The sequence below is a fragment of the Rhincodon typus genome, chromosome 4 (assembly GCF_021869965.1).
Source record: "Rhincodon typus isolate 14 chromosome 4, sRhiTyp1.1, whole genome shotgun sequence".
Taxonomy (NCBI): Eukaryota; Metazoa; Chordata; class Chondrichthyes; order Orectolobiformes; family Rhincodontidae; genus Rhincodon; species Rhincodon typus.
The window spans coordinates 50,801,602-50,829,003 of record NC_063335.1 but is presented as its reverse complement, the minus strand read 5'-3'; the positions used below and the strand labels follow the sequence as shown (position 1 = coordinate 50,829,003).

The following is a 27,402-nucleotide window of genomic DNA, read 5'->3' as shown; positions in this document are numbered from 1 at the left end:
GGGGGGGGGGGGGGGGGGGGGGGGGGGGGGGGGGGGGTGGCGGTGGTCGTTGTCGTCAGTGCAGTGACTACAACTATTCATATTGAACATTAACAATCTGAAAGAAGGAACTGACAGCATCATTGCTAAAGTTTGCAGATGACACAATGATAGGTGGAGGGACAGGTAGCATTGAGGAGGTGGAAAGACTGCAGACGAACCTGGACAGACTAGGAGAGTGAGCAAAGAAATGACATAGAATACAATGTGGGAAAGTGTGAGGTCATGAACTCTGGTAAGAAGAACAGAAGAGTATTTTTTTTAAATGGGGAAAGACTTTGGAAATCTGAAGCACAAAGGGACTTAGGATCCTAGCTCAGAATTCCCTTAAGTTTAAAATACAGGTTCATTTGGCAGTTAGGAAAGCAAATGCAGTGTTTGCATTCATTTCAAGAGGGCTCGAATAAAAGAACAAGGATGTACTGCTGAGGCTGTATAAGGCTCTGGTCAAACTGTATTTGGAATACTGTGAGCAGTTTTGGGTCCTGTATCTTAGGAAAGATGTGCTGGCCTTGGAAGGGGCTCCAGAGGAGATTTACAAGAATGGTCTCAGGGATCAAGGGCTTGTCATATAAGGAGGGGTTGAGGACTCTGGATTTGTACTTGATAGAATTTAGAAAGACATAGAGGGATTCTCATTGAAACTTACAGAATACTGAGAGGCCTGGATAGATTGGATGTAGAGAAAATGTTTCCACAGGAGAGACTAGGACCTGAAGCATAACTTCAGAGTGGATACACAAACCTTTAGAACTGAGTTGAGGAGGAATTTCTTCATGCAGAGGGTGGTGTATCTGTGGAACTCATTGCCACAGAAGACTGTGGAGGTCAAGTCATTGAGCGTATTTAAGACAGAAATAAAGAGGCACAAAAACAGAAATTGCTGGGAAAACTCAGCAAGTCTAGCAGCATCTGTGGAAAGAAAGCAGAGTTAATATTTCGGGTCCAGTGACTCTTCTTCAGAACTGACCCTGCTCTTGATGCTTTTTATCCTGCATTTATTATTTTACAGTATACAATGTCTGAAAAATTTAAAGTTATCTTGCAGGTACTTAACTGCACTTCCAACCTGATAAGTGAACTCTGAAGTATCTATTTCCAACAGTGTAATACAAAGACGTTAATTTATAGCCATTTAATTGGCACTGTGCTACAGTAAATTTGAGGCTTGCATATTACTTGATCAGTTTGAGTTAAATCAATTACAATATTTTAAGTTTAATAGAATTTTTTTAGTTTTGAAGAACAGTCGCATCGGACTGAAAACATTAACGCACAGAAACAAACACAGAAAATGCTAGAGAAACACAGCCGATCTGGTAGCATGTGTGAAGAGAGAGAAAAACAAAGGTAATATTTTGAGTATACTCAAATTGATAGTATTGATAGTATTAGCTACGCAATAAATGCATTACTAGCACTGCAGAAAACTCATTCTGTTTGAAATGAGCACTGAATAACAGAAATTCATATGGACCTCTGGACCTACAAACTGCAGCCTATTGTAAGACTACATTAGATTGCTTGGCCATTATGCAAATTACTGATTTTCATTTCCAATCCATATCATCAGTTTCATGTGTGCATTACAAGTTGAAAACTGACCCACCCCTGAAGGGGCAATGCTGCCACCATCAAGGGAGGGGATTGGGAGGAAAAGACCAAGCCCAGGGTGACACCATGGAGAGAGACGGTCGTGGAGAGTTTTCTGGGGATAAACTAAACATAGAATTGAGGCCCTGGGTTCTGTGCCTTTCCTTGTGCTTTAGCAGTCTAAATACAGGCCTAAAGTGAAGAAAGTGTGAGGTTGAAAACCAATGAAAATCAAAAGATGAAATTTTATAAATTCTTGTTGATGAATTTGAATTGTCGACATCCATTGACTGATGGAAGGTCTTCCAAAAATGGCTTTGATTCAGATGAAAATCGAGCTGGTCACAAGTCTTTAGAATTTGATCACAGTTCAGACTTCTAGGGTTTACAAGGTAATCAGGATACTAAGATGTGGAAACTTTATCATGTTCCCAGAATACTTCAAACATGAAATCATTTTGAGAGAGAGAGAGAGAGAGAGAGAAAGAGAGAGAGAGATTTTCTTCTTTTGCAAGATTCCTTTTTTCCCATCTGACTCACTAGGTTTTTGAAACAGAAAACCAAGACCAGAAAGGGTCACTAAATAATCCTCAATACAGGGATCCATAGTCTCTTTCAACCAGGTTTTCCCACAATGAATGACAATAAACCCCATCTCGATTCTCTCTAAAAGCTTTGCTCGACTGTTTTACCAAAGTCATTTGTCTCTCTAATTAGGAAGTGATTTAAGCTGTCAATCTCATTCTTTGATAAAGCACTGTTTAATCCAGAAAGTGTGAAACACTTCAATATCTTCCAGTTTTTCACATATAGTCCATAAGTAAGGGTATACAATTTCTACAATGCCTGATTAATTTCTCCAATCTTCAATAGCAGTGTCATATGGTCTAATCCTTTTCCTGCTAGTTACTGATTCCCAATTTCCATCGTTCCAACAACTTGTGGGAGATCTTAGCTTCCCAACACACTGTCACCTATCGGAGCCATACACTTTTGAATTAATGCTCAAAGTTAAAGTAGGACCCATCATGAATGCCACCTCTACTTTGTTTGTTGTGCATAGCCCCCTCATTTCAATGTGCTGTACCCTTACTTTCATCGCACAGTCAGACATATACGGTATCTTAAAAGGGACAAATTGCACATGGTCTGTGCGGTACCATGTGCCACCAAATAGAGGTGAAGCTTTCAGGGAAAATAGCAATTGTCACTTCTTGCCTCAAATTCAGAAGGAAGATTGCAATTTTAAAACCTTAAGGATATACTTAACAAAGAAGCAAAATCCAATATCACAGGTTTGCAACAGTGTCATTATATTAAAAATATTGCTTTCTTGTAGTTAAAATGTAAGGCAGTGCCGTCGATTGAAGTATCTATCATGTGGTGCTAGCATTGGAATAGCAAATACCATCAGGATATGGAGTTTGAGAAGATTGGCTCAACCATATGGCTGTCATAGTTAAGAAGGTGGTGTATGAATTAATCAGCAGAGTTTAAATTTCCATTTATATTTGGATTATTTCAACATTTCAATTTGCAGTGTTCTTGTTTTAAAGTTAATTGGGGAATTGACATATCATTAGATGTAGTACATTCAGGTAATGGATCACAACAGAGTTAATTAGAGGATTTTCAGAAAGTGTTGTATATTTCTGATGAGGCACAAGGCTGCTAAGGCCCGAATCCAGCTTCCAAATCAAGTCAATTTATTGCTTCTTTTCTTTGTATTTGTTTATTTTCCAATTTTAAAATCTAACACCTCAAACTTTACAGGAAATGAGCAGGAGATGATAAGGACTAAGGCCTTATTATCATTTTATCCTTCTGTCTCCATCCTGGGTAGCCAGTGAAATTGATTGCACAGTGGGATTCCAATCTATTAATAAAGTGTTCTGCCTCTCTACAGCAGGACACTTGAACGCCACAAAACCCACTGCTATGTATTATAACAGGGAATGTGGCAGTTCAGTGACAATGTTACTAGGCTATTAAGCCAGAGACCTTAGCTGAAGGTCCAGAGACATAGGTTCAAGTTCCACCACAGGAGCTAGTGGAAGTTGTTTTTCATTGTAACTTAGTTAAAAGGTGTCCATGAAACTATTACTGATTGTTTTAGGAACCCTCTTGGTTCAAGGGTCCACTTGAGGGAAGGAAATCTGCTACCCTTACTTGGTCTGATCTACATGTGAATCCAGAACCATGGCAAAGTGATTTACCATTGACTATCCCCTGAAATGACTTGGTCAGCCTTTATTGAGGGATGGGCAAAAAATGCCAGCCTTGCCAGTGACATCCTCATTCTTGACAGAATAAACTACTTCAACAAAAACCTCAACAACTTGTGGATACACTCGCAGAGTTTTCATTGGTAAACCCCTACCTGCCTCCTGTCACTGGTTTGTTAATATTAATGCACAAATATTAAAATAGCTAACCATTAATATTGTAACAGTGATACAGATTTCACATATCTTTTACAGTGGTGTTTATTAGCAGCAATAGACAACTGAGGAATTAGGCTGATATAATTGCAAGTCATTATAATGAGGAATAAATCATCTGGAAACATGACAAGTTTACACCTTTAACCCAAATTGCTCCTCAATATGCATTTTAAAAATAATACTGACTGGTATATTTTTAATGCATTATTTTAACACATTTTACTACTGTTTGGTTCCAAGTGAGGAACTTTTAATTCCTCAGGATAGTTGGGTTTGGGTTGGGTGAAAATTAAACATTGCAAATGAGTCCTGAAGTCCACAAGCCTTGAAACCTCCTACGTACAGGTGAAATGGAGGCAGAAGTGGAAGCCAAGCAACGAATCACTTACTGAAGGCAGGACACTCATTTAGAGATTTTAACCAAGCAGCATGCCTCTGATTCCTTTTCTTGTTCCAAATTTAAACCTGTCCAGTAACGTTTCCTGTGACTCAGGAAACCCAGTAGCTAAACAGAGGTAAAGGGTTCTGTAGGGAATAGAAAATTGTCTTTTTCAGTGCTGCTGTGGGCAGACAGAAACAAGACATCTTCCCTGGACTCCAAAAACAATCTTCCCACCTCCCCAATGACTGAATGCAACTGCTCATCTCCTCACCATCCCCACATTCACCCACTCCCACTAAATCCAACAACCTACTAAAAACCTCAATCACCCACAATTCTCTCTATGCCTCTCATGATCTTGTGATGTTGTCCTCTCTTTCCCCAAATCTCCCCTCCTTCACTGATCTCTCCAGTCCTTGTCTAATTTCCTCACCACTGATCACTCCAGCATCTTCACCAATCTCTGCTAAATTCTGGGGAAGGTGCTGTAACTATATTCAGTAATAATACACCATGCAGGACTGAGTAATAACTGATATTAGAAATGCATCAGTACATAGCGCTTCAGTTTTAATTGTGAATCTAGTCAGTCAAATGAGCATTTTTGAGTTTAAGTACTCTTAAATAAAGTGAAACTTGTTTATTTTGTTTCATACAGATTTGAACAAGTTGGGTTAACCCTTCAGCTGGGCGAGAGTTAGGTGATGCCACAATTGGCCACAGAAAATTTAAGTTAAGGAAGAAAAATAAGGTAGAGTTTGCACCTTCAGTGTGAATATACAGCCTTGTGCACTCTGTAGGTCTGATTTGCCCCAGAGGTACGCAGAGCTGCCATTAGTTTCTACTGGTGAAGAAATTTTAATTACAGAGGTTTATACAATGCTGTAAAATGTCTAATCCTATCATTATTTTAGAAGATTCCCGTTCATCCTGAGGCGTCTATTACTTTTCTCTGAGTCAACATGCAGGCTTAATCAAGTAGATATCTACCAGACTCATTGTCAAACACAGAACAATTGAACACAACATTCAGCTGGCAATGCCATCTGCTGGAAGTGGGTATATGTCAGTGTGCCAGAAACAGTTGGACAGGAATATCTCCTCAGGTCAAACAGCTTATTATTGTTTACAGATGTGGAACAACCATTTAGCCAACATGTGAAAGGAAAACTATATCCAGCAAGTAATTAAGGACCTTAGGCAGAAAAACCTGATACCACAAAAAGCACAGGGATGACTAGCAGAGTTGAATTTCTCACAGAACAACAGTTCCACTGCAAGTGCCGAAATGGCCATTGCCAGAGCAGTTGCTTGACAGCATGGCATGGTATCATGACTCCATCATCAGGATGTACCAATCTGGTCAGAGGGCCAGCTGCTCAACATTGCTCATGACCAACACTAACCACTTTTGCCATGGTGTCCTGTAGGCTATTGAGTGTGCTTGGGAAAGCCAAGGTTAGGCAGACACAAAGCAGACCCTGCTGCTGGAGAAGATATGTCCATGAGCCATGAGGCTCCATCCCCACGCCATAGAAACCTGCTGAGAGGCTGCCCTTAATTGAGCCTCTAAGTATCTCCACTGGCATTCAACTTGCTATCCCTGCTGGCAAGGGGCTCATTGCTGGCAATATGCCAAGGCAGTAGGCAAGAAGATGACAGGCTCTATCGCTCCACCATCATGTCAGCCCTTTCTTCTCCCAGGCCATCTCCAATTGTCTGATAAAATTCAGCCAATCAAAAGAGAGATGAAGACAAAAAAATGCCTGTGACAAAATCTATTTTGTGTTGAAGTGTACACCTGCTGTTTTGTACTGAAAGAAATAGCACGAAGGAGTGAATATCCAAAAATTCACATAAATATTAATCAGTGTAAAAATCATGTAGCTGGGGAGCTCTTAACAAGACATAGGATTCTGGATGAACAAATAACTGGGATTTTCCTCTTTTCATTCTAAATGTGGGGTGGGTGTCTTTAAGGGTGAGAGACCAGCAGTAGGAGGTTGCTGGATCAAGTAACAAGTAGGCACTTACAGTGCTTTAGAGATGTACAGCATGGAAACAGTCCCTTTGGTCAAACTCATCCATGTTGACCAGATATCCTAAATTAATCTAACCCCATGTGGCAGCATTTGGCCTATATCCCCCTAAACCTTTCCTATTCATATCCCCATCCAGATGCCTTTTAAATGTTGTAATTGTACCAGCCTCCACCACGCCCTCTGGCAGTTCATTCCATACACGCACCATTCTCTGCATGAAAAGTTGCCCCTTAGGTCTCTTTTAAATCCTTCCCTCTCACCTTAAACCTATGCCCTCTAGTTTTGAGCTCCCCTGCCCTGGGGAAAAGACCTTGGCTATTCACCCTATCCATGTCCTCATGATTTTATGAACATCTATAAAGGTCACCACTCAGCCTCCAATGCTCCAGGGAAAATAGCACTAGCCTGTTGAGCCTCTCCCTATAAATCCCTGGTTGATGAGATTTTCAAACAATCATGTGGCTGAAGCTGAAGGTAGTGGTAGTGGGAGCGTTGGTGGGGGGTTGTGCCGTGGTGGGGGGAGTGGGGGAAATTGTCAGAAATGGTGACAAAGGCAGAGGGTGTCAGGGTTTGGGGAGTTGCTTTTAGCAGCCACTTCACCCTCAATTTCTCAATTTCTCTCAATTTGGGTTAATGGAGAACCCCCACCACAGACCATCAGACTGGCTGCCTCAGATTTGCCAGCTGGAGGGTCAGCCACTGCTCACGCCTACTGGGAAGACAGGTAATCAGGGCAGTAGTGAGTTGAAACCTTTAAGTAGTCATTAACTGATGACTAAAGTGCCCTAATTGATGACGGGTTGGGAAGGCTCACTATGAAGCTTCACCTAGAACTCAGTTGTTATGGTTGTAGGATGGGAACATTCTAGTGTCAGCGCCAACCCGCCCAATTATTTACTCCTTTGCCAATTTCCCTGCCATCTCAAAGGATGGCAAAATCCTGCCCAATGTGTTGCCTAAAGGAGTTCAATTGATCTGGAGCTATCACAAACATCTTCACCATTGACAAATATTATCAAATGCATTGTTTTTATGGATAGCTGTTTGATCCTAATGTGATTAAAGCATTGAAATGTAGACTCTGGACGCATGAGGGTGTGCAGTATAATTATAGAACTAACTCCTACATAGAACCAGCATAGCTATGATGGGTCATAAAGTTTCCTTCAGTGTTGTATTATCACATGAAATCAAGATGTTTATGAAACTCAGTTATTGGTTTCTGTCATAATTGTAGCCATGCCTGCACTTTCTTTTTATTCATTTGTGGCACATGGGCATCACTGGTGGGCCAACATTTATTGCCCATCCCTAGTTGCCCTTGAAAACCAAAAATAAAACAGAAATGCAGCAATAGGCGCATTTGATTTTCAATAAACCTTCATAACCTAAGTTGTTACAAATTTCATGGGAAGTTATATATTGTATTAAGGTCTCTCTTTCATCTTAAGGTAATTAAGGAAATTGTGGAATGGAAAATGGTGAAATTCTATTTGACTCTGTTCCAGAACAGGCCCAAAGTAATTTGGTTATTATCAGAAAGAGACCCCCAGGTCAAAACCTACTGAAAATCAAAGGGACAGTTCTCACAACTTGACACAAAATGGGGCAACTAGTCTTTCTAGGCACAGATTCTCAAACTCAGAGCCCAGGAGAGAATGATCAAAAATAGGTGTTCTGTGCAAAGTGGTGTGAAAAGTGATGAATGTCAGTCTGGAGATACTTGGAAGATGCAGTGAAGGGATTTTCAAAAGGACACTCAATTATGCCTGATACAATAGCAAGAAAACAGTCTGCTTATAAATTAGTAGCACAGAAGTTAATCTACAGGCCACATGACTACCGAGAGTGTATAATAATGTAGAATAAATGAATCACAAAGTATTTTCTGTCAGCTTAATTAGAAAATGGAGAAATATAGGTTGCCTATTGAATAATGTTTCACTTATGTTGATTTCAGTTTGTTTATTACAGTAAAAGTCCTAAAATGCAAAATCATGTCATATGACATTTTTTCCATCAATCCCTGAGAAATTCTCATCTCTTTTTAAAAAGTAATTGATCTTTACAAGAGTGAAGATCAGACCAAAATAAATTATTCTTATTATTTACCTCAATGCTGAAAGATGGTTCGTATTCAGAGTCTCAAAATGGGGCTTCAATAAGTTAACTTTAACTGCATACTCTGTTACTTCAGAATCATTTGGAATTTTTAATGTATGTGACAATACACACCTCATCTTCTGCTTGTGCCAGTTCCTTCTTCAGCTCTTCCACCCGCAGTCTTAACTTTTTCACTTCTGTTTCATGCTGTTCGACTCTTCGATTGGAATGGGTCAATTCTGCCATCTTGTCTTGGTATTGCTTCTTCAGTTTATTGTGGGCATGTCGAAGGTCAGAAAGCTCCTGAAGTTAAATATTTTAAAAGTCAATCCATTCACTTCAGTATAATTAATTTCTTGATAGTCGTTAAATTTAACAAAGGCCACAAGTGAATATAAGAAAAATCAAGAAGTCGCATTTAAAAATCTGGAATGTTAAGCTTAATTTAAAAATAAATCTGCAGATGTAAAAGCAAGTGAAGTGAAGATAATCATACTACAGACTTGGTGTTCTTGAATGAATAAATCTAGATCTATCTGAATCTCAAGCCTGGTCTGGTAACATAGAAAAGTATCTATTGCTAAAAGATTAGCAACCTGGTCAGATTTACCTTAAATTCCAGTACCACAAATTGTAAAATTTAATTAAATAAATCTGGTCATTTTTGTAACCGCATAAAAGAATGATTACCAGCAATGTCCACTGCATGTGTTCAGGGAGAGAAACTTGTCACTCCTTCCTAATCTGACTTACAAGCGAATTATAACATGCACTGAGGTCAGGTCACACAATAAGTCAGTCAACTGTCATCAGATCAGTGAGGAAACATGACTGTGAGAATTTGCAATATCACAACAACAAATATTCAACCAAGTTTTGCATCCAGACTCATCTTACTCAGTCATCTTTTCCCCACTGACTCGATCAGAAATCTACCCATTTCCTTTTGTTCATGTCATTCTCAAGTAGTAGCAGTGTCATCTCGGAGCCTGAGGGCTACTGTTTCATTTCAAGATGTAGATGTATTCAGTGAATGAATTGGACAGCCAAGTGGCTCTGCGTGTCCTGGGAACATGACAAATTGTGTGGCAAGAAGAAGTTGATATTGGTTCTGTTACATCATGGGGTCAAAGGTCGAGCGTACTATTTAAAAAGCACCCAGACATCCTGATTAGGGAGGAGCACCATTGATGCTCGTAAATCATTATCTGCTGGTCCTCACTAATAAGCTCAATAGCAAATCTGCTCTTCAATATTGATATCACAGGGAAGACAACACGTGGACTTATTCTTCAAGTCCTCCAGACTATCCACGAAAGATGAGAGGTCTTGTTTCCCAAGGACAGCAGAGTAGGACCAATTGTCTGCTACAGGCTACAGCACAGGCTAACGGCCATGCAGCTAATGCCAAAACCTGGGTGCTGTACAGGAAAAGGTCAAACAATCTGTTGTGCTGCACCAGTGTCAGTGGCATCATGTATTCACAACAAAATACCACTAAATACGGCACTACACAGTGTTGACATAAGTGGCCAGGGCTGTCAAAGAGGAGTTTGAAGGATTGTAGTCACATTTTCATAGAATCATAGATTCCTTAAAGTGTGGAAGCAGGCCATTCAGCCCATCAAGTCCACCCTTCGAAGAGCATCCCACCCTATCCCTGAAACCCTGTATTCGCCATGGATAATCGACTCAGCCTGCACATCCCTGGATACTATGGACATTGTGGCATAGTCAACCCACCTAACCCGCACATCTTTGGACTGCAGGAGGAAACCCACACAGACATGGGGAGAATGTGCAAATTCCACACAGACAGTTGCCCGAGGCTGGAATCAAACCCAAGATCCTGGCACTGTGAGGCAGCAGTGCTAACTACTGAGCCACTGTGCCACCCTATCAGATGAAACATGTGGCCTGAACATGCGAGAGTCCTTTCACACTGTGCATGTTGAACAAGTCGCAGGACAGGCTGGCTGTCAAACACTTACTGGGGAGGGGTCAGGAGCTGTCATAGGAAAGTGTGCTCATAAAGTCATCAAACACCTACTGGGATGACACTCAATCATTCTATCTCTCTGTAGGACAAAGCCACTCATAACAGACAGAAATGTTCCAAGACCTGGAGGCGTCCTATATAACAGGATCTGAACCCAAGTTGAGCAGGCGGCTGCAGAATGTGTTGGTGAGGATAAGAAACAAAGCCTGTGCTAACGGACAGACTGGAGTTTCACAGCCACCCAATGAGGTTGCCTCTAGTCTGGTGTTGTCAAATGGACTACAGGAATAATGCCAGAAACATTATTCAGGAAAGGCTTTATATATTAACATCAGCTCATTCATTTTGTTCTCTACTGCAGGTTCTCACCACAAGTCACAAACTGAAACAGAAGACAGCCTTGCACCACCTCCAGCACCACTCTGGAGGTTGGTAATTCAGACCCCCCAGAGAACTGACCAACAAGGCATTTCTCCCACAGCCTTGACCAGCACAAAGATATTCACCACAATGGGTGCTCACTCAAGACTGGGTTCAGGATCACAATCCGGTGAGTACATCATAGGCCTGTTGCCACAACTGATGGAAGGTGTGCAAAACTACACTCAAGAATGGTTGTGACCTGCTCAACCCATGGAGAGAATGAGCTTCTGGATTCAGCTACAACAGACCAGTTGGAAATGCAGACAGGCAGAGGAACAATTGGCAGAGATGCTGGAGGCCATGCACAGATTGAACAACAGATGGAAGAGTCCATGGAAGTTATGTTGGCTGTTACGGTTGTGGCATGTGGCTACATGGCTGCCTCCACTGAATGGGTGTTGACTGCCTTAGAGGCCCACATCCAGCAGAACATGTGGTCACTGTTAGATATATGTTCAGATCCGCACTCCATTGCTGTAAACATGTTACAGCGCGATTATGGTAAAGTGCAGCATATGGCTATCTGTCGAAAATGCCACACAATCAGGAAGTGGAAACATTCCTATATGCGTGTTTGCTGTGAAAGAATGACATTATATACAGTTTCAGTTTCTCTCAGTCTGGATATTTGGCAGTTTGATAAAATGATGAAAGTTGTTGGTTCAAGTTCAGTTCAAATAGTCATTTCAATTTGAAATCAGTGTCATGGATATTCACACAGAGAAGGCAAAACAAACAAGATTCAACTTTTCTTGCTATTACTTCTTCTTATGAATTTACCTCAAATTAAGTGCAAGGCTTGCAACACTGACCAAATTCCTTACACTGTGCTTCCTGTATGTACATTGCATGAATGGATTTGAAAAGGCCAATTAAGAATTTGATAATTGTCATTAAATTGTGTTGATAGATTAAGCAGTTGATTTTTGATAGCACCAGGCTGCAAATTCAAAACAAGTTATTCCAACTAATTAGTGAATTCAGTGATTAATTTGGTAATTATAACTTCATTCCAAATTTGTTTTCCCACATCCTGTTTAAAACTTAATCCTGAATAAATCGAACATTCAAGTGATTAACAACAACTGCGACAACTACCGCATTAAAGAGTTCAAGGGGAAACAAAGAGTTTGAGTACATACATCCTAGAATAACACAAGCAATAATTGTCTATAGATCAACAATATTTGATAGTCAAGGGCTTAACCTCACTTATGTGAGATAACCTTCAGTGAGATGTACTTTCCATTCTGCTGAATAAAAATCAAACTTCCAATCTAACTCCTGTCACAGCTGATACATCATATGTTCACAAAATTGCTGACTTGCAATCAATTTGGGTCATCTTGTTGAGAGGCAAATGGTGAATTTGACTATTACATTGCAGCCCTTCCAGGCAGATATTATGAAGACTCTATTCAGAGTTGGTTAATATTCTGCCTCAAGCACTGTTTGGCAATATGCACAATTCTTGGAATTCACATCATTCAACACAATGGAATAATGCGATGCAGTTTGTGAAGAGAAGAAATGTCATAACACTTTAAACTACAATGTCAGTTCAGTATTGTATGGATTTCAATTCTGGTGCACCTGACCTAGAAAAGAAGCGAGTTACATTTTTCAATGATTTGGACTATTTGCTTTTTAAGTATTTGCAACATGGAAGAGTATAAACGAGATTACTGATGAACATAATGTTTAGGACCAACATATAATAACAAATCTTTTAGTGTAGGTGGGATTTGTCAAATTCATTTTGTTACTCATTATTTTCATTGCTTGTTCTACTCTGCTCCCATTTTGCTCTGATAGAAGATAATGTGCAGGTATGATTAATCTCTTGTTGTACTGCAACAGAATGCTGATTTGCTTTAACCTTCAACCCCAGATATTCAACCAAATAAAGCAAGAGAAAGCAAAGCTGACAAGTGGAAATGAACCTGACAGCACACTCTTCTCAGCTTTGTGCAGCTGTACCAGTGCTTGATAAGCTACTCTTAACACTCCTAACTAAGCCGCCAATTTGCATTTCCACAGCATCAAATAACAATGACAGGCCTTCGTGTAATTAATAAGAACAGAAGACTATTCAAACACAATAACGTCGAGCCATCACAAATGAAGAAACACAATTAGAAGTGTCTCATTGATTCAAAATATGGCACAGTTTAATGGCTACCATTTTCTCCATAGATTGATTTGCATTGATCTCTTTTCATTTGCTTAAAATCTTTGTAACTAATTACTGTTGGTTAATCGAAAGCCACACATTGATTTTTAAAGTCTGCACCTACTGCAGTAACAAAATAATAAAAGAAAAAGAAATCTGGGTTACATTTCTCTCCACAAAAAATAACTGAATGCAATAAAGAATGATGAAGCTAAATCTATACAGATGTAACCCAGCTTTCTCTGTCTGGTACTTATTAAGGTGATGGTTATTAGATTCCAAATTTTATAATACTGATGATGACCCACTTTCTAAAGGTAACCTGGGCCAGGCAGATAAAGATCAAAACTCTGGGTAGTAGGTGAAAGTTGTCAAATGTTTGCTGAGATAGAAGTAGTGATTCCACTTATAAGTGTCCCATTTTACACAGTTTTCTTCTACTCCTGAACAACGCTATCTGATGAAAGGAGAGAGGAGCATTTTATGGGAAATTAGGGAAGTGATTGCGGGCACCTTGCTGAGATATTTGTATCAATGACGGCCACAGATGAGGTGCGGGACAAGTGGACGCTGGCTAACGTGTTGCCAGTATTTAAGAAAGGTGGTAAGGAAATGCCAGGGAACTATAGACCAGTGAGCCTGACATCGGTGGTGTGCAAGTTGTTAGAGGGGATCCTGAGGGACAGGATTTACACGTATTTGGAAAGGCAAGGACTGATTAGGGATAGTCAGCAGGACTTTGTGCATGGGAAATCGCGTCCCACTAACTGGAATTTTTTTGAAAAAGTAACAAAGAGGATTGATGAAGGCAGCATGGTTGACGTGATCTATGTAGACTTCTGTGAGGCGTTTGACAAGGTTCCTCATGGTAGATTGGTTAACAAGGTTAGATCACATGGAATACAAGGGGAACCAGCTATTTGGATGCAAAACTGGCTTGAAGGTAGGAGATAGAGGGTGGTGATAGAGGGTTGCTTTTCAGACTGGAAGCCTGTGACCGGCAGTGTGCCACAAGCATCAGTGCTGGGTCCATTGATTTTCGTCACTTCTATAAATGATTTGGATGTGAACATAGGAGATATCGTTAGTAAGTTTGTGAATGACACCAAAATTGATGGGGTAGTGGACAGCAAAGAAGGTTACCTCAGAGTACAACGGAACCTTGAACAGATGGGCCAAGGAATGGCAGTGGGGAGTTTAATTTAGATAAATGTGAAGTACTGCATTTTGGTAAGGCAAATCAGGGCAGTACTTATAACACCTAATAGTAAGGTCCTGGGGAGTGTTGCTGAACAAAGAGACCTTGGAGAGCAGGTTCATAGTTCCTTGAAAGAGGAGTCGCAGGTAGACAGGATAGTGAAGAAGAAGGTGCTTGGTACACTTACCTTTATTGGTCAGTGCATTGAGTATAGGAGTTGGGAGATCATGTTGAGGCTGTACAGGACATCGGTTAGGCCACTTTTGGAATACTGTGTGCAATTCTGGTCCCCCTGCTATGAAGGATATTGTGAAACTTGAAACGGTTCAGAAAAAATTTACAAGGATGTTGCCAGGGTTGGAGGGTTTCAGCTACAGGGAGAGGCTGAATAGACTGAGGCTATTTTCCCTGGAGTGTCGGAGGCTGAGGGGTAACCTGAAAGAAGTTTATAAAATCATGAGGAGCGTGGATAGGGTGAACAGCCAAGGTCTTATCCACAGGGTAGGGAGCCCAAAACTAGAGGGCATAGGTTTAAGATGAGAGGGAAAGGACTTAAAAGGGACCTAAGGGGCAACTTTTTCACGCACAGGTGGTGTGTGTGTATGGAATGAGCTGCCAGAGGTGGTGGTGAAAGCTGGTACAATTACAACATTTAAAAGGCATCTGGATGGGAATATGAATAGGAATGGTTTAGAGGAATATGGGCCAAATACTGGTAAATGGGGCCAGGTTAATTTGAGATATCTGGTCGGCATGGATAATTTGGACCAAAGCGTCTGTCTCCTTGCTGTACAGCTCTATGACTCTAAGAATATGTACATATTTTCAAATGGCATTTGAAGAAATACAGTACAAATAAATAGCAATTTAATACATTTTCAAAAAGTAAACTTATCTAAACAGCAGTAAAGAAAAAACCTCAATATAAAGATAAATTGTATTATTGAATAATTATCTGCAGCTCCTGTACTTAATCACTATCCAGAAATCCTTGCTGGAAGCAGATATGTGCAAATATTGAATGAGGAGATAGGGGCAGTTTCTTTGTGATGCCACCTAACCCAAATAATAGATTAAAAATAGGAATGCAAGTAGCCTTGAGCTTGCATCTGACAGTCAGTAAGTTCTTGGCTGATCTTTGATCTCAATACCATTTTCTCACATAACCCCCATATTCCTAGATTCCAAACATCTATTGATCTTACCCTTGAATCAACTCAACCACCGAACATCCACAGCTATCATGGGTGAAGAATTCCAAAGATTCACAAGCTTCTGAGTTAACCCATCTCAGTTTTAAATAATTGATCCCTGTTCAGAAAATATGATCCCTGATAATCTAAACTTTACAGTGACAGAAATAAATGTACAACAGTCAAATTTTCTGATGACACAACAATAGGTGACAGGGCAAATAGTGAGGGCGACACATGCACTTTCCAGTAGGACATAGTCAAGTTAAGTCAGTGGGCAAAAATTTGGCATGTAGAATAGAATTTGGGTAAATATGAGGTTATGCACTTTAGCAGGAAGGCTAGGGGAGCTGGAAATTATTTAAATGAAGAAAAACCACAGAAAGCTACATCAAAGAGGGATTTGGGAGTTCTCATGCATAAACCACGAAAAAGACAGCATCCAAGTTCTGTGGGTAACAGGGAAGGCAAATGGAATGCAGTACATAAACAGGCCTTGATAAAACTATACAAGGCAGTAGTCAGACTACACTTAGAATACTGTGAACAGTTTTGGTCCCTTATCTAAGCCAAGATTTATTGGCATTGGAGGCAGTCCAGAGAAGGTACACTAAGTTGATCCTGGGCATGGAGGGATTTTCTTATGAGAAAAGATTCAGCATTTTTGGTTTGTACTCACTGGAGTTTAGAAGAATAAGAGGGGAACTTATTGAAATACATCACGGGTCTTGAGAGAGTGGATGTAGAGAGGTTGTCCAGGACCAGATGGCAGAATCTCAGAGTAAGGGTATAAAGTAATTAAATAAATACAATTTAATACAGAGTTGAAGAAGAATTTGTTCTCTCAGATAATAACATATCTGTGGAAGTCTTTATTGCAGATGACTGCCAAGGGTGCGTTGATAAGAATATTCAACGCTCAAACAGATTTTTAATGAGTAATGGAATCAAGGGTTATGGACATAAGGCAGGAAATTGGAGTTGAAGATTATTCGATCAGCCATCATCTCATTGAATGGCAGAGCAGACTCAATGGGCTAAACAGCCTACCTATGCTCCTACATCTTACGGTCTAAGAGCATTCTAATTGATTTTCCACGTTCTACCTTCTATAAACTCAAGCTTATCCAAATCCCCTGCTGCTTGTGTCTGAACTTACAGCAAGTCCTGCTCCCTTAAATCTGATGGACTTATAATTCACGCCATCATGCAGAATGGTTATCCACTCCTGTCAGGAGTTAACAACAGCCCTCTTGGTCATATTCAATGTTTAAAGTGTATTCATTTATTGACCTGCCACTGATATACCAATCTGCATGACAAAAGATAAAATATTTCTGCAAACAGAGGATGTGTATAAATGGGACTACTAGTTTATTTTAGGGCTCCTATTACTCACGCAGACTGAATATCCTTTTTTTTAAACTAAAATGATTTGAACTGAGGATAGACTGCAGAAGTTGGAACTGTTCTTGGAGAGAAGACAGCTAAGAAGAGATTTGTAGAGATTTTCAAAATCATGAGCAGGTTGGATAGAGTAGATAGGGAGAAGCCATTCCCACTCGTAAAAGGAACAAGAACAAGAGGGTACAGATGTAAAGAGATGTGCAAGTGAAGCAATACTGAAGTGAGGAAAAACTTCTTCACACAGCCAGTAATTAGAGTATGGAATGCACTGCCTGGAAATGTGGTGGAGGAAGTTTCAACTGAGGCATTCAAGAGGGCATGGGATTATTATTTGGACAGAAATGGTGTGCATGATATAAGGAAAAGGTAGAAGATTGGCACTATATAATAATGCTCGTTTGAAGAGCAGGTGCAGACATGATGGACTGACTGGACTCCTTCTGTAATAATTTTGCGACTATTGGTTTGAGATGTTATCCATATTAGTACAATGCACAGTTTTAATGAGTGGCTTTATTACAAGTCACCAGTCACTGCTGCATCCCTTTGACAGACTTTCCCATATGTTAGCACAGCAAAGTCAGGAAAGAGCAGGTCTGCTGCATTGTCACTTTATTCCCCTGACGTGCAAATGTAGACACCAGAAGGAAACAATACATTTCCTTTTAAAAGCTACCTTTCTAACGAAATGACAAAAGGTAGTAGGGTGGATTGAGGCATATTTTCCTGGTCTGCCTGGCTTTGTTGTTGGAAAATTAAATATCAGAAGCAATTAATTAAAATACCTGCAACTTAGTCCGGGATCTTAAACAGACTTGACTTCAACTGGTACCGCCTGTTTGAAAAATAAGTCCTCCAAAAACTCCACGAGCAAAGTGCAGTCAAAAGGTTAAAGTGGGTTAGTATTATAGAAAGTTGTATTTATTATTCATTTGACAATGAAATATATAGAACAGCTGGTCAGCTCACTAATGCGATTATGAAATACTCATGACTCAGATATTGCTGGAAAATTTATTATGACATTTTTGAAAATGTAATTACTTTCACGGCAATGATTATAAAGCCATTATAACTTCACTGCATTCGTGTTCTCAATGACTTCTCAAAGTCATTTTAAATTTTAATGTTTCATTTGTAATTTTTTTAAACAAGTTAGTTCTTAATTATTACAAATAATTTGATTCAAGTCAAATTTACTAATTCTCTTTGGAGGGTAAATACTCAAAAATATCCAAGATTTTTTAGTTGTACAATACTTCTGCAAAATTGCGAGTCAGAGTTAACTTAGAAAGAAATATAAATAATCAGGCAATATTGGTGCATCAACAGTTTTGTTGTGCCCTGACAGCATAAAACCTAGTTGTTGTAAATTAAAACTAAGTGTCAAATATCTCTCACTGTACAACCAGAATTAGGAAAATTTCACCAAAAACCAAATATTCAGCAAGACAGCTCCAGCAAGCTTACGCAGGAATTTAAGATAATATTAGATAAAAAGTAGATAATTACAACTTTGCCAAGAATATTAGTAAGTCTGAGGACTGGGAATATTTTATCAACCAGCAAAGGACTACCAAAAAGTTGGTAAAAAAGTGAAAAAATGGAATATAAGAGGAAGCGTGCCAAGAACCTAACATACAGAATTTGTAACTGTGTTGGCAAGTATATAAAAAAAATAGCTAAAGTTATTGTTGGATATTTCGAAAGGGATGCAGGAAAAGTTATTTCAGGGAATAAGGGAGAAATGACTGTGATATTGAACAGGTATTTTGTATATGAAATCATAGTAGAAAACAAAAGTCATATACTGAAAAGAAATGATAATCTAGGGGTTAATGAGACTGAGTAAATTAAAGTAATTAATATCAGCAGAAAAAACGTACTCAAGACTCTTAAGGAAAAAAAAATCCAATTAGATGGCCTATACCTGGGATTCTAAAAGAAATAGCTGCAAAGTTAGTGGATGCACTGTCCATGACTTACAATCATAAATTCTGGAATACTCCCAGTAGATCAGAAATTAAAAATGTGGCATTGTTGCTCATGAAACAAGAGGGAAAACAGGGAACTGTTGGTCAGTTAGACTAACACCAGGAGTGTGCCAGGATCTATTATAAATGAAGTCTTAAAATTAAACTTAAAAAATTGTAAAATAATTGGACAGTGTCAATGTGGTCTTGAAAGGAGAAAAATGTGTTTTATATTTAATACATTCGTTTGAGGATATAACTACTATGGTAGATAAAAGGGATCCCGTGGATGTAGTATACTTGGATTTCCAAAAGGCATTTGACAAGCTGCTGCACAGGATAGGGGCTCATGGAATAACATCTAAAATATTTTCATGGATAGAGGATCGGTTAATAACTAGGAAGCAAAGAGGAGGGATAAATATAATTAATGGTAGTGCCTTGGGGAGCACTGCCAAACAATGAGATCTAGGGGTGCAGGTGCATTGTTCCTTGAAAGTGTAGTCACAGGTGGACAGGATGGTGAAGAAGGCGTTTAGCACTCTTGCCTTCTTTGGTCAGAACATTGAGTCTAGGAGTTGATTATTATTGAGTCTGTACAGGACCTTGGTGAGTCCACTTTTAGAATACTGCATATATTTTGGTCTTCCTTCTATAGGAAGGATATTGATAAACTTGAGAAGGTGCAGAAAAGATTTACAAGGATGTTGCTAGGACTGGAGGGTTTGAGTTATAGGGAGAAGCTGGATAAGCTGGAGCTATTTTCTCTGGAGCATCGGAGGTTGAGGGGTGACCTTATAGAGATTTATAAAATCATGAGGGACTTGGATAGGGTGAATAACCATGGTCTTTTTCCTAGGGTGGGGAATCCAAAACTAGAGGGCATAGGTTTAAGGTGAGAGGGGTGTGACAATGTACTTCAGAATTCTAATAAATGTTCATGGATTGGAAAAATCAACAAAGATGAACCGTTACATATGGATTGAAAGAAATAGCAATAAAGTATTTTTGAAACAAATCATTTCTTCAGCTGAACAGAACAAGAAACTGTTATAAAAGGAATTACAACACCATGTGAATTAATCATCCCTGGGAAGAAACAACATAAACAAGCAGTTTCTTTGGAAGAGAGGACATAACAACTACTTAATAACCCCTACCTCATGACAAATGGACAATTAAGACCTGCCTGCAGAAGCAACGTTCTGAAGGGGTTAATTGCAGGAAAAAGCTGTATTTTAAACAGACAGCTAACACCAAACTTAACAAAGGAGCTATTTTTGCTGAGAAGGCAAGCTGGAGACTTGAGGTCTCTGAAGGTATAATCAACATTGGGGATGAAAGAATCTAAAGGATATCAATAATACCACATGACATACTTTAAAGAGAGAAAAACTATATAATAAACCAACACCAGAATAACTCAACAGCAGAACTTTGAAAAAAACACTGCACAAGGACCAAACCCTGGACATTTCCAGAGACAGATCACCGTTGGCTGAAATCCTGGCCAGATTTCATCATTAATCAGATAATTGCAAATTGGGTTGCAGGCTTATACTTGCTTAATTAACAGGCCTTAATAAAGCTTAAATCATTGTTTCACTACTTGATTGTCTGTGAGATTTCTTAATGAGTACCTGAATTAAAGGTAACTTGTGGTGATGTATCCACAACAATTGGCATCCTTGGGTGGCTTCGATAAAAAGTGACATTTAAATTGCTCCATAATCGAACCCACCAACCTTAAATTCTGCCTGATTTCCAATTAAGAGGAAGGCTGCTCCTTGTGATGGCCAGGAATTCAAATGAATGGATGGGGAAAGAGGCAACAATTTTTAGATTTAATTGGAACATTTAAATTTTTGTATTATTGAATTTGACTTTGGAACTTAGCTTTTAAATCATTACAACCAATTTGAATGGGAGAGCTTGGTTAAAGAATATTTGAATAAGAAGTTGCTTAAGTGGATAGAGTCTTGCAAAACTCGTGACGTTATGATCCCTGAGGCACCGGATTGTTTGTAACAGTCAGTCAGGAAGTCCGTGGGAAAGCACACACCCAGAGAGGATAGGTGTTGGGAATTTATTGTGTTTTTGCAGAAACTTGGTCCGTGAACATATATTAAAGCACAGAAATACTACAATAAGGGAGTTGAAGTCAGAAGTTGAGGAGTTACAGTTAGAAAATGCAGAGTTAAAATAGAAACTCGGTGCCTTTGAAGCTGTCAGCCAGAAAAGGGCTGTTGGGGAAAGGTTAAGCCCCTAGAGATTGTCAATCAGGAGAAGACAGTTTTCATCTCAAATAATCGAAGTCAATCTGGGACAGTGAACAGAAACGTCAAAAAGGCACAGGGACAAGTAGGGAAAGATTTAAAAAGGACCTGAGGGGTAACTTTTTAACACAGAGGATGGTGCATGTATGGAACAAGCTGCCAGAGGTGGGGTGGAGGTGGGTACAATTGCAACATTTAAAAGGCATCTCGATGGGTACGTGAATAGGAAGGGTTTAGAGGGATATGGGCCAAATGCTGACAAATGGGATTCAGTCAAATTGGGATATCTGGTGGGTGCAAACAAGTTGGATCAAGGAGTCTGTTTCCAAGCTGTATGACTATGACTCTATAAATAGGACATATCAAGTTGGTAGGTTGTGACTAGTAGAATATCAAAAGGATCAGTGATAGGGAAATCAGTTATTTTCTTTCTTGTTATGTGGTTTATATAGTCATATCCATGAGTTTAGGTTCAAGACAAACTGGTCAAGTACTGTCTTCAGGCTTAGGCTTCTTTGTAACATTGGTTATGACATATTAAGACTAAATACTACAATATATGGTAATCTGAGATATATCAGACTCTAATCTTACTGCTACATTGTGGAAAGACTATTTGATAAACTCTATCATCTAATGCTAGAAGGTCTACTCTAAATATTTTCTGCACATTTCTTTCTTTCTATCTCACTTCTAATTAACTTCACCCACACTGTGCTACTTACAGTCAGCATTAAGTAGCTCCACAAAATCATTGCAAAGTTGCACTAGGGTCCTAAAGCCCTGATGCAACATTTTATAATCCATTAGATGAAGAAAAATATCGTGACACATCTAGGTTTGCTGAAGGTACAAAGCTAGATTGGAATGCAAGATGTGAGGAAGACACTGTAACAAATGGACCATCTGATATCGTGGGTTTTAGGAAATGTTAAGAAGACATTTCTGCTTTAAAAATCTGTGCATTGGAAATTAAGTTTAAAATATTTATTCAAGATAGAAGCATAGTAGGGCATGTCTCTTCCTTTCAGTGGAATGTTTCAATGCCTACTGAACTGTGTCAGAGTCTTAAATCAAAAAAGGGAGACTTTTAGAATGCACTTAATGCTGGGTAAAACAATGGGACCCAATGTAAAAAACACTGCTTCCTGCCTCAACATACATCAAAGTGGAAGCTCTTCAAGTTGATAACTATAGCCACTGAGAAGCTGTTTGACCTATTAGCCACAAATCCTGGGCTAATCAGGCCTCAGCACTGGAAAGATTACTCATCAATCTTACAATGTGAAACTTCATAAAGCTGTATAGTCATCTTAGTGGGTAGAACTCCAGGAATCAGGCACTCAGGAAAACATTTACAGCGGAAAGTTTGACCAAATGGAAAACAAAGGAAAAAGTAGTGCAGAAAACCTAATGCCATTCAGTTGAAGAAATGTCAGGCAGAAAGTGCAGTAATCACAGAACTGGTAAAGAATAATGAATCTTCTCTCCTTGAAAAACCTGCTGTTCTGAAGAAATAAAGCATCTCCTCAACCAGAGAAGCTGTTGCAATTGCTGGATCTGACTTTACACCTTAACCTCTTTGCTTCAGCAACAAGAAACTCAAGAAAGAGGCTCCAACACAATGCCATGGACACTCATTGGGTATTTTTCTTATTAATATCGGTCTTTGCTGTAATTGTTTCAAAAACTCCTTGTAAATTACTATCTCTTTATCCCTCTGGAACAGTCAGTAATAACTTGTAATAAAATAACAGTTATCCTGCTTAAATGAAAGTTGCACTCTGTCTACTTTAAATTGTATCATTACAAATCATAAAGGGGACTGCATGGGCTATATTACCGCTCGTAAACAAAGCTTTTCACTGTACTTACATATGACAATAAATCAAATCAATCAATCAATATTAATCTACTGTTCACTGACTACAATCGATGAGTGTGACAACACAAAGAGGCTGCCCAAAGATCCAGACAGATTAAGTCAGGGAACAACAAGGTGACAAATGGAATATCTGAGAGTAGTGTGAGGTTGTTCACTTTAGTCAAGAGAATAGAAAAGAGCATCTTATAAAATGGGTGAATCTTGTAAACACTGACATTCAGATGGACTTTGGCATACTTGCTCAGTTATGGAGAAGATTGTCATGGCTAGTGTAGGTCTCCAAATTGAGGGATGAATATACCTGCCATGGGGGCAGTGAAGGTTCACTAGATTGAGAATCTAGTCAATGAGAGGGTTGTCCTATGATGTGAGGCTGACTAAATTGTGTCTATATTCTCTGGGGCTCAAAAGCATAAGCAGCAATCTCAATGAGACATGAAAAATTCTGAAGCAGCTTGATTGGGTGGAAACTAAGAGATTGTTTCCACACTCTGGGAGAAAAGGACGTAATCTCAGGATTAAGTGGACAATCATTTAGGACTGGGATAAGGAGAGATATCTTCATTCAAGCCAATGTGAAATCTTTGGACTTCTTTACCACGCAGGCTTGTGGATGCTCCATTATGGCGTACATTTAAGGTTGAAAGAGAGATTTTGGTCTCTCAAGGAATTGGGGGATGTGGTTAATTGAAGCCGAAGATTAATTGTTATAATGAGTGGCAGACTGGGCTCAATGGGTGGTATGATACACTCCAGTTCCTGTTTCCTATGTTCTTATGTATTGGCAAACATCACATTTAGTCTACCTGCTGTGGAAATTTGATGAGAATGTACTTGTCGATAAAATAATGGATGGGAAAGGTACCTGGGAAGATTTCATTTTGGGGAATTTGGAGATGATGTAGCTCTCTTGTAGAGAAAGCAGGGAAAGGAGAATGACTTGATTATGTTACATGATTACTGAATACAAATTTGGGTAACTAATGTATCTAACATTTACATTAGCAATCAGGATTCCCCACAAAGTGAGCTACCAGTTTTGGCTATGTTATCGAGAGGCAACAGGGACAAACCAAAAATCAAGAGATCAGTCATCCTGGGGTCAAAAACAAAATTTGCTGGAAGAGCTCAACAGTTCTGACAGCATCTGTGAACAGAAATCAAAGTTAACGTTTCGGGTCTGGTGACCTTTCTTCGGAACAGTTCTGAGGAAGGATCACCAGGCCCAAAATGTTAACTCTGATTTCTCTTCACTGATGCTGTCAGGCCTGCTGAGCTTTTCCAGCAACTTCCATTTTTATTTCTGATTTACAGCATCCGCGGTTCTTTCGGTTTTTTTAGTCATCCTGGGGTGTCCGCTCACAAAATCTGGGCATAGATTTATTGAAGTGTTTGACAGAGACGCCTGAACTACCTAAAAATCCATCTTTTTCAGTTGGGGAGAAGGGAAAAATGAAGGAAGCTGAGGGGGAAAGTGAAAGAGAGAGAAAAAAAAACAAGAGAATAATTAACAGCAGAAAGGGCATAGATTAAAAGTGATTGGCCAATGAACCAGAGGCAGTATGAGGAAAAAAAACTTTTGTTTAATACAATGAGTGATTAGGATTTGGAAATACTGTCTGATAGGGTCATGAATGAAGATTCAGCATGAACTTCAAAAGATATTTGGATAAACATTTGAAGAAAAAGTGGCTGGGAAAGGAGACAATGAGAGGGACTAAGTGAACTCCTCTTCGAAATAGCCAGTCCAGACATGATGGACTGATTGGCCATTTTCAACACTGTTCTGTTCTATGATTGTCAATGATCTTTTTGTTGATTTCTTTACAATTTGAAATGCAGCAATACTCAATTTCACTTGGGTCTGAAATTTACCATTTGCAGTTAAAATGTGGCAACAAGTGAGTTTCATGGTGCTCAGTCCATCATGGGCTGGATGAATTTTCTCATGGGATGTTCCACTCTTCACCTCATGAATCACCCAATGAGCTGTATGGTACATTTCTTGGGGAATTGCAAGGCAAGAGAGGGGAAGCCACTGGTGAGGTCGCCAGTCTTCCACATCATATTTAAAGCCCAGCTGCATATCACTTCAACTGCAGCGAGCCAAAAACTACCTTTCAAATTGCAGTGCTCAACCCTGAAAATGTCTCAGAGGAAAGCTATCTCCCTCCTTCCAGGACAGGGATTGGGAAGTGTTGGTGGACAGGATATAGAAGCGGAGGGCAATTCTTTTCCTGCTGACCATCAAACCAGCCCACACTAACAGACACAGCCAGTCTAGACACAGATTCCAACCTGGGACAGTGCTGTGCTCTGAGTGAAAAAGGACATTGAACATTGCTGCAAATAGTTTAGTAAACTTCTGCACTCTGCGAGGGTAAGTATCACCCAGCTCTCCTCAATATCTCACTTTTCACTGTACTCTCTCCAATATCTCTCATTCACAGAACTAGTATTCACCCAAACTCAGCCACTGCCCACACATCTCACCAAAGCTCATGGACTACAACTCTCATTAATCATGTCCACTGGACGACTCTCACACAGCTTATCCTCACAACCTACAAACACATTCTGCCCTTTGTGCTTCCGACACCCTCATGAGGGGGTACCTCAACACCTCACCTGCTCTTGCAACACCACTAACTGCTCTTTTTTGCACTTCCATCGTACTCAAATTGCTCACTTTGTCTCACTGTAGAAAAAACCTGGATCATATATTAAACTGATATCCACAGCAACCCAACCTGTAATCCCTGGACTAGTGACACTTGGCCTGAAGGACTAACAGTTGCCACTCTCCTGTACAGTAAGCAGAGGACAGCCTGACTGATGAGGCAGTACCCCTGGTTGACTGTAGACACTTTCACCTTACTAAAGACCCTCCCCCTTTGACTTTCACACATTCTCATTTGCTTGAAACACATGCAATGCATTTAGGACTTCAGCTGTTGGTACATGTTAAAATTTGGATGTTAATACTGTGACATATCCACCCCCTGTCTGACTGAAAATTTTATTCTTCATTGTTCTCTACTGTCACAAGCTGCCTACCTTTCCCTCTGAACTAATAAAATCTAAACCATAGAGCCTGTCAGCCTGTAACTGAGTGCTTAAGACCTGCTGTGTTAAGAAAGCAAAGTGACCCACACTGAGCCTGGTAGTCTGCAGTGTTAAAGTACAGTACTAAGAAAGCAAGCTAAGAGCCATATGATACCCATGCCCATGGCAGCACAAAAGCATCCTCTGCAGACAAATGAGATGCATGTCTGTCACTGCGTGCTAAGTGACCTGGCAGAAGCATGAGTCATTGGTGCCCATCAGCTCCAAAGGAGAATGTTGCAGGGTTGAAGTGATGTATGGGTTGGTCTAAAATCAGGCATGATGTTATGACGAGGGTGGTGGTCAAGGAGGATCGTGGCCCTGGAGCATGTGAGAACATTGTTCAGAAGAAACAGTTGCATGGGTCCAGGACACATACTCATTGAGCTGGAACCACCAGGTATCCTCAGTTTTACATGTCGAGAATGAACGCCATCAGGTTTCTCAACAGTGATCAGAAGAATCGGAAGAGGAATGTAAACCAGACAAGTTGGAGTTTTAATTAAATTCAAAAAGATGGAAATAAGGTAGCCACAGCTCAATGGGAGATTCAGAAGGCACCATTTATGGCTTGAGGGGAAAATAAGGTTTTGCTGGGGAGGGTGTTATCAAATCGATGGGGTGGCGGGGGGAGGGGTGGTGAATTTTAGTTGGGTTGTTAGGAGGATACGGTTTTCAAATTTCACCCTGTCACTGCCTCTTCTCCCCTCCCCCAAAGAGAATCCCGTATGTTTCAATAAGAACAACCCACATTCTTCAGGATCTGATGAATAAATGTCTAACGTGGTTAGCCGTTCTTGATAAGTCAACCATTTCATCCCAGGAAACAACCTAAAGAATCTCTTTTAAACTGACTCCAATGCTGGTATATCCTTTCTCAAGTACAGGGACCAAAACTGTACACAGTACTCCACACAGAGCCTCACCAACACCCAGTACAGTTGTAACAAGGTTTTCCTACATGTAAATTTCAACTCCTTAGCAATAAAGGTCAAAATTCCATTTACCTTCTTAGTTCTTCATGCACAAGAACACCCAGATCCCTCCGCACTGCAATTTTTGGAGTTTCTCTCCATTTAAATAACAGTCTGTCTTTTGATTCTTCCTACCAAAGTGCATGACCTCAGACTTTCCCATATAAAACACGATCTGCCAAGCTCTTGCCTC

The 27,402-nt window shown here is 39.8% G+C and overlaps 1 protein-coding gene across 2 annotated transcripts in view; it reads right to left on the bottom strand.

Annotated features, from left to right (window-relative positions):
• LOC109920290 (coiled-coil domain-containing protein 102A-like) overlaps positions 1-27,402 on the bottom strand; it is a 479,598-nt gene that overhangs the window by 209,443 nt on the left and 242,753 nt on the right. For both annotated transcript variants that reach the window (XM_048596422.1, XM_048596423.1), the window contains exon 7: positions 8,736-8,906. In XM_048596422.1, the coding sequence (XP_048452379.1) occupies positions 8,736-8,906 (171 nt within the window). The remainder of the gene's footprint in view (positions 1-8,735; positions 8,907-27,402) is intronic.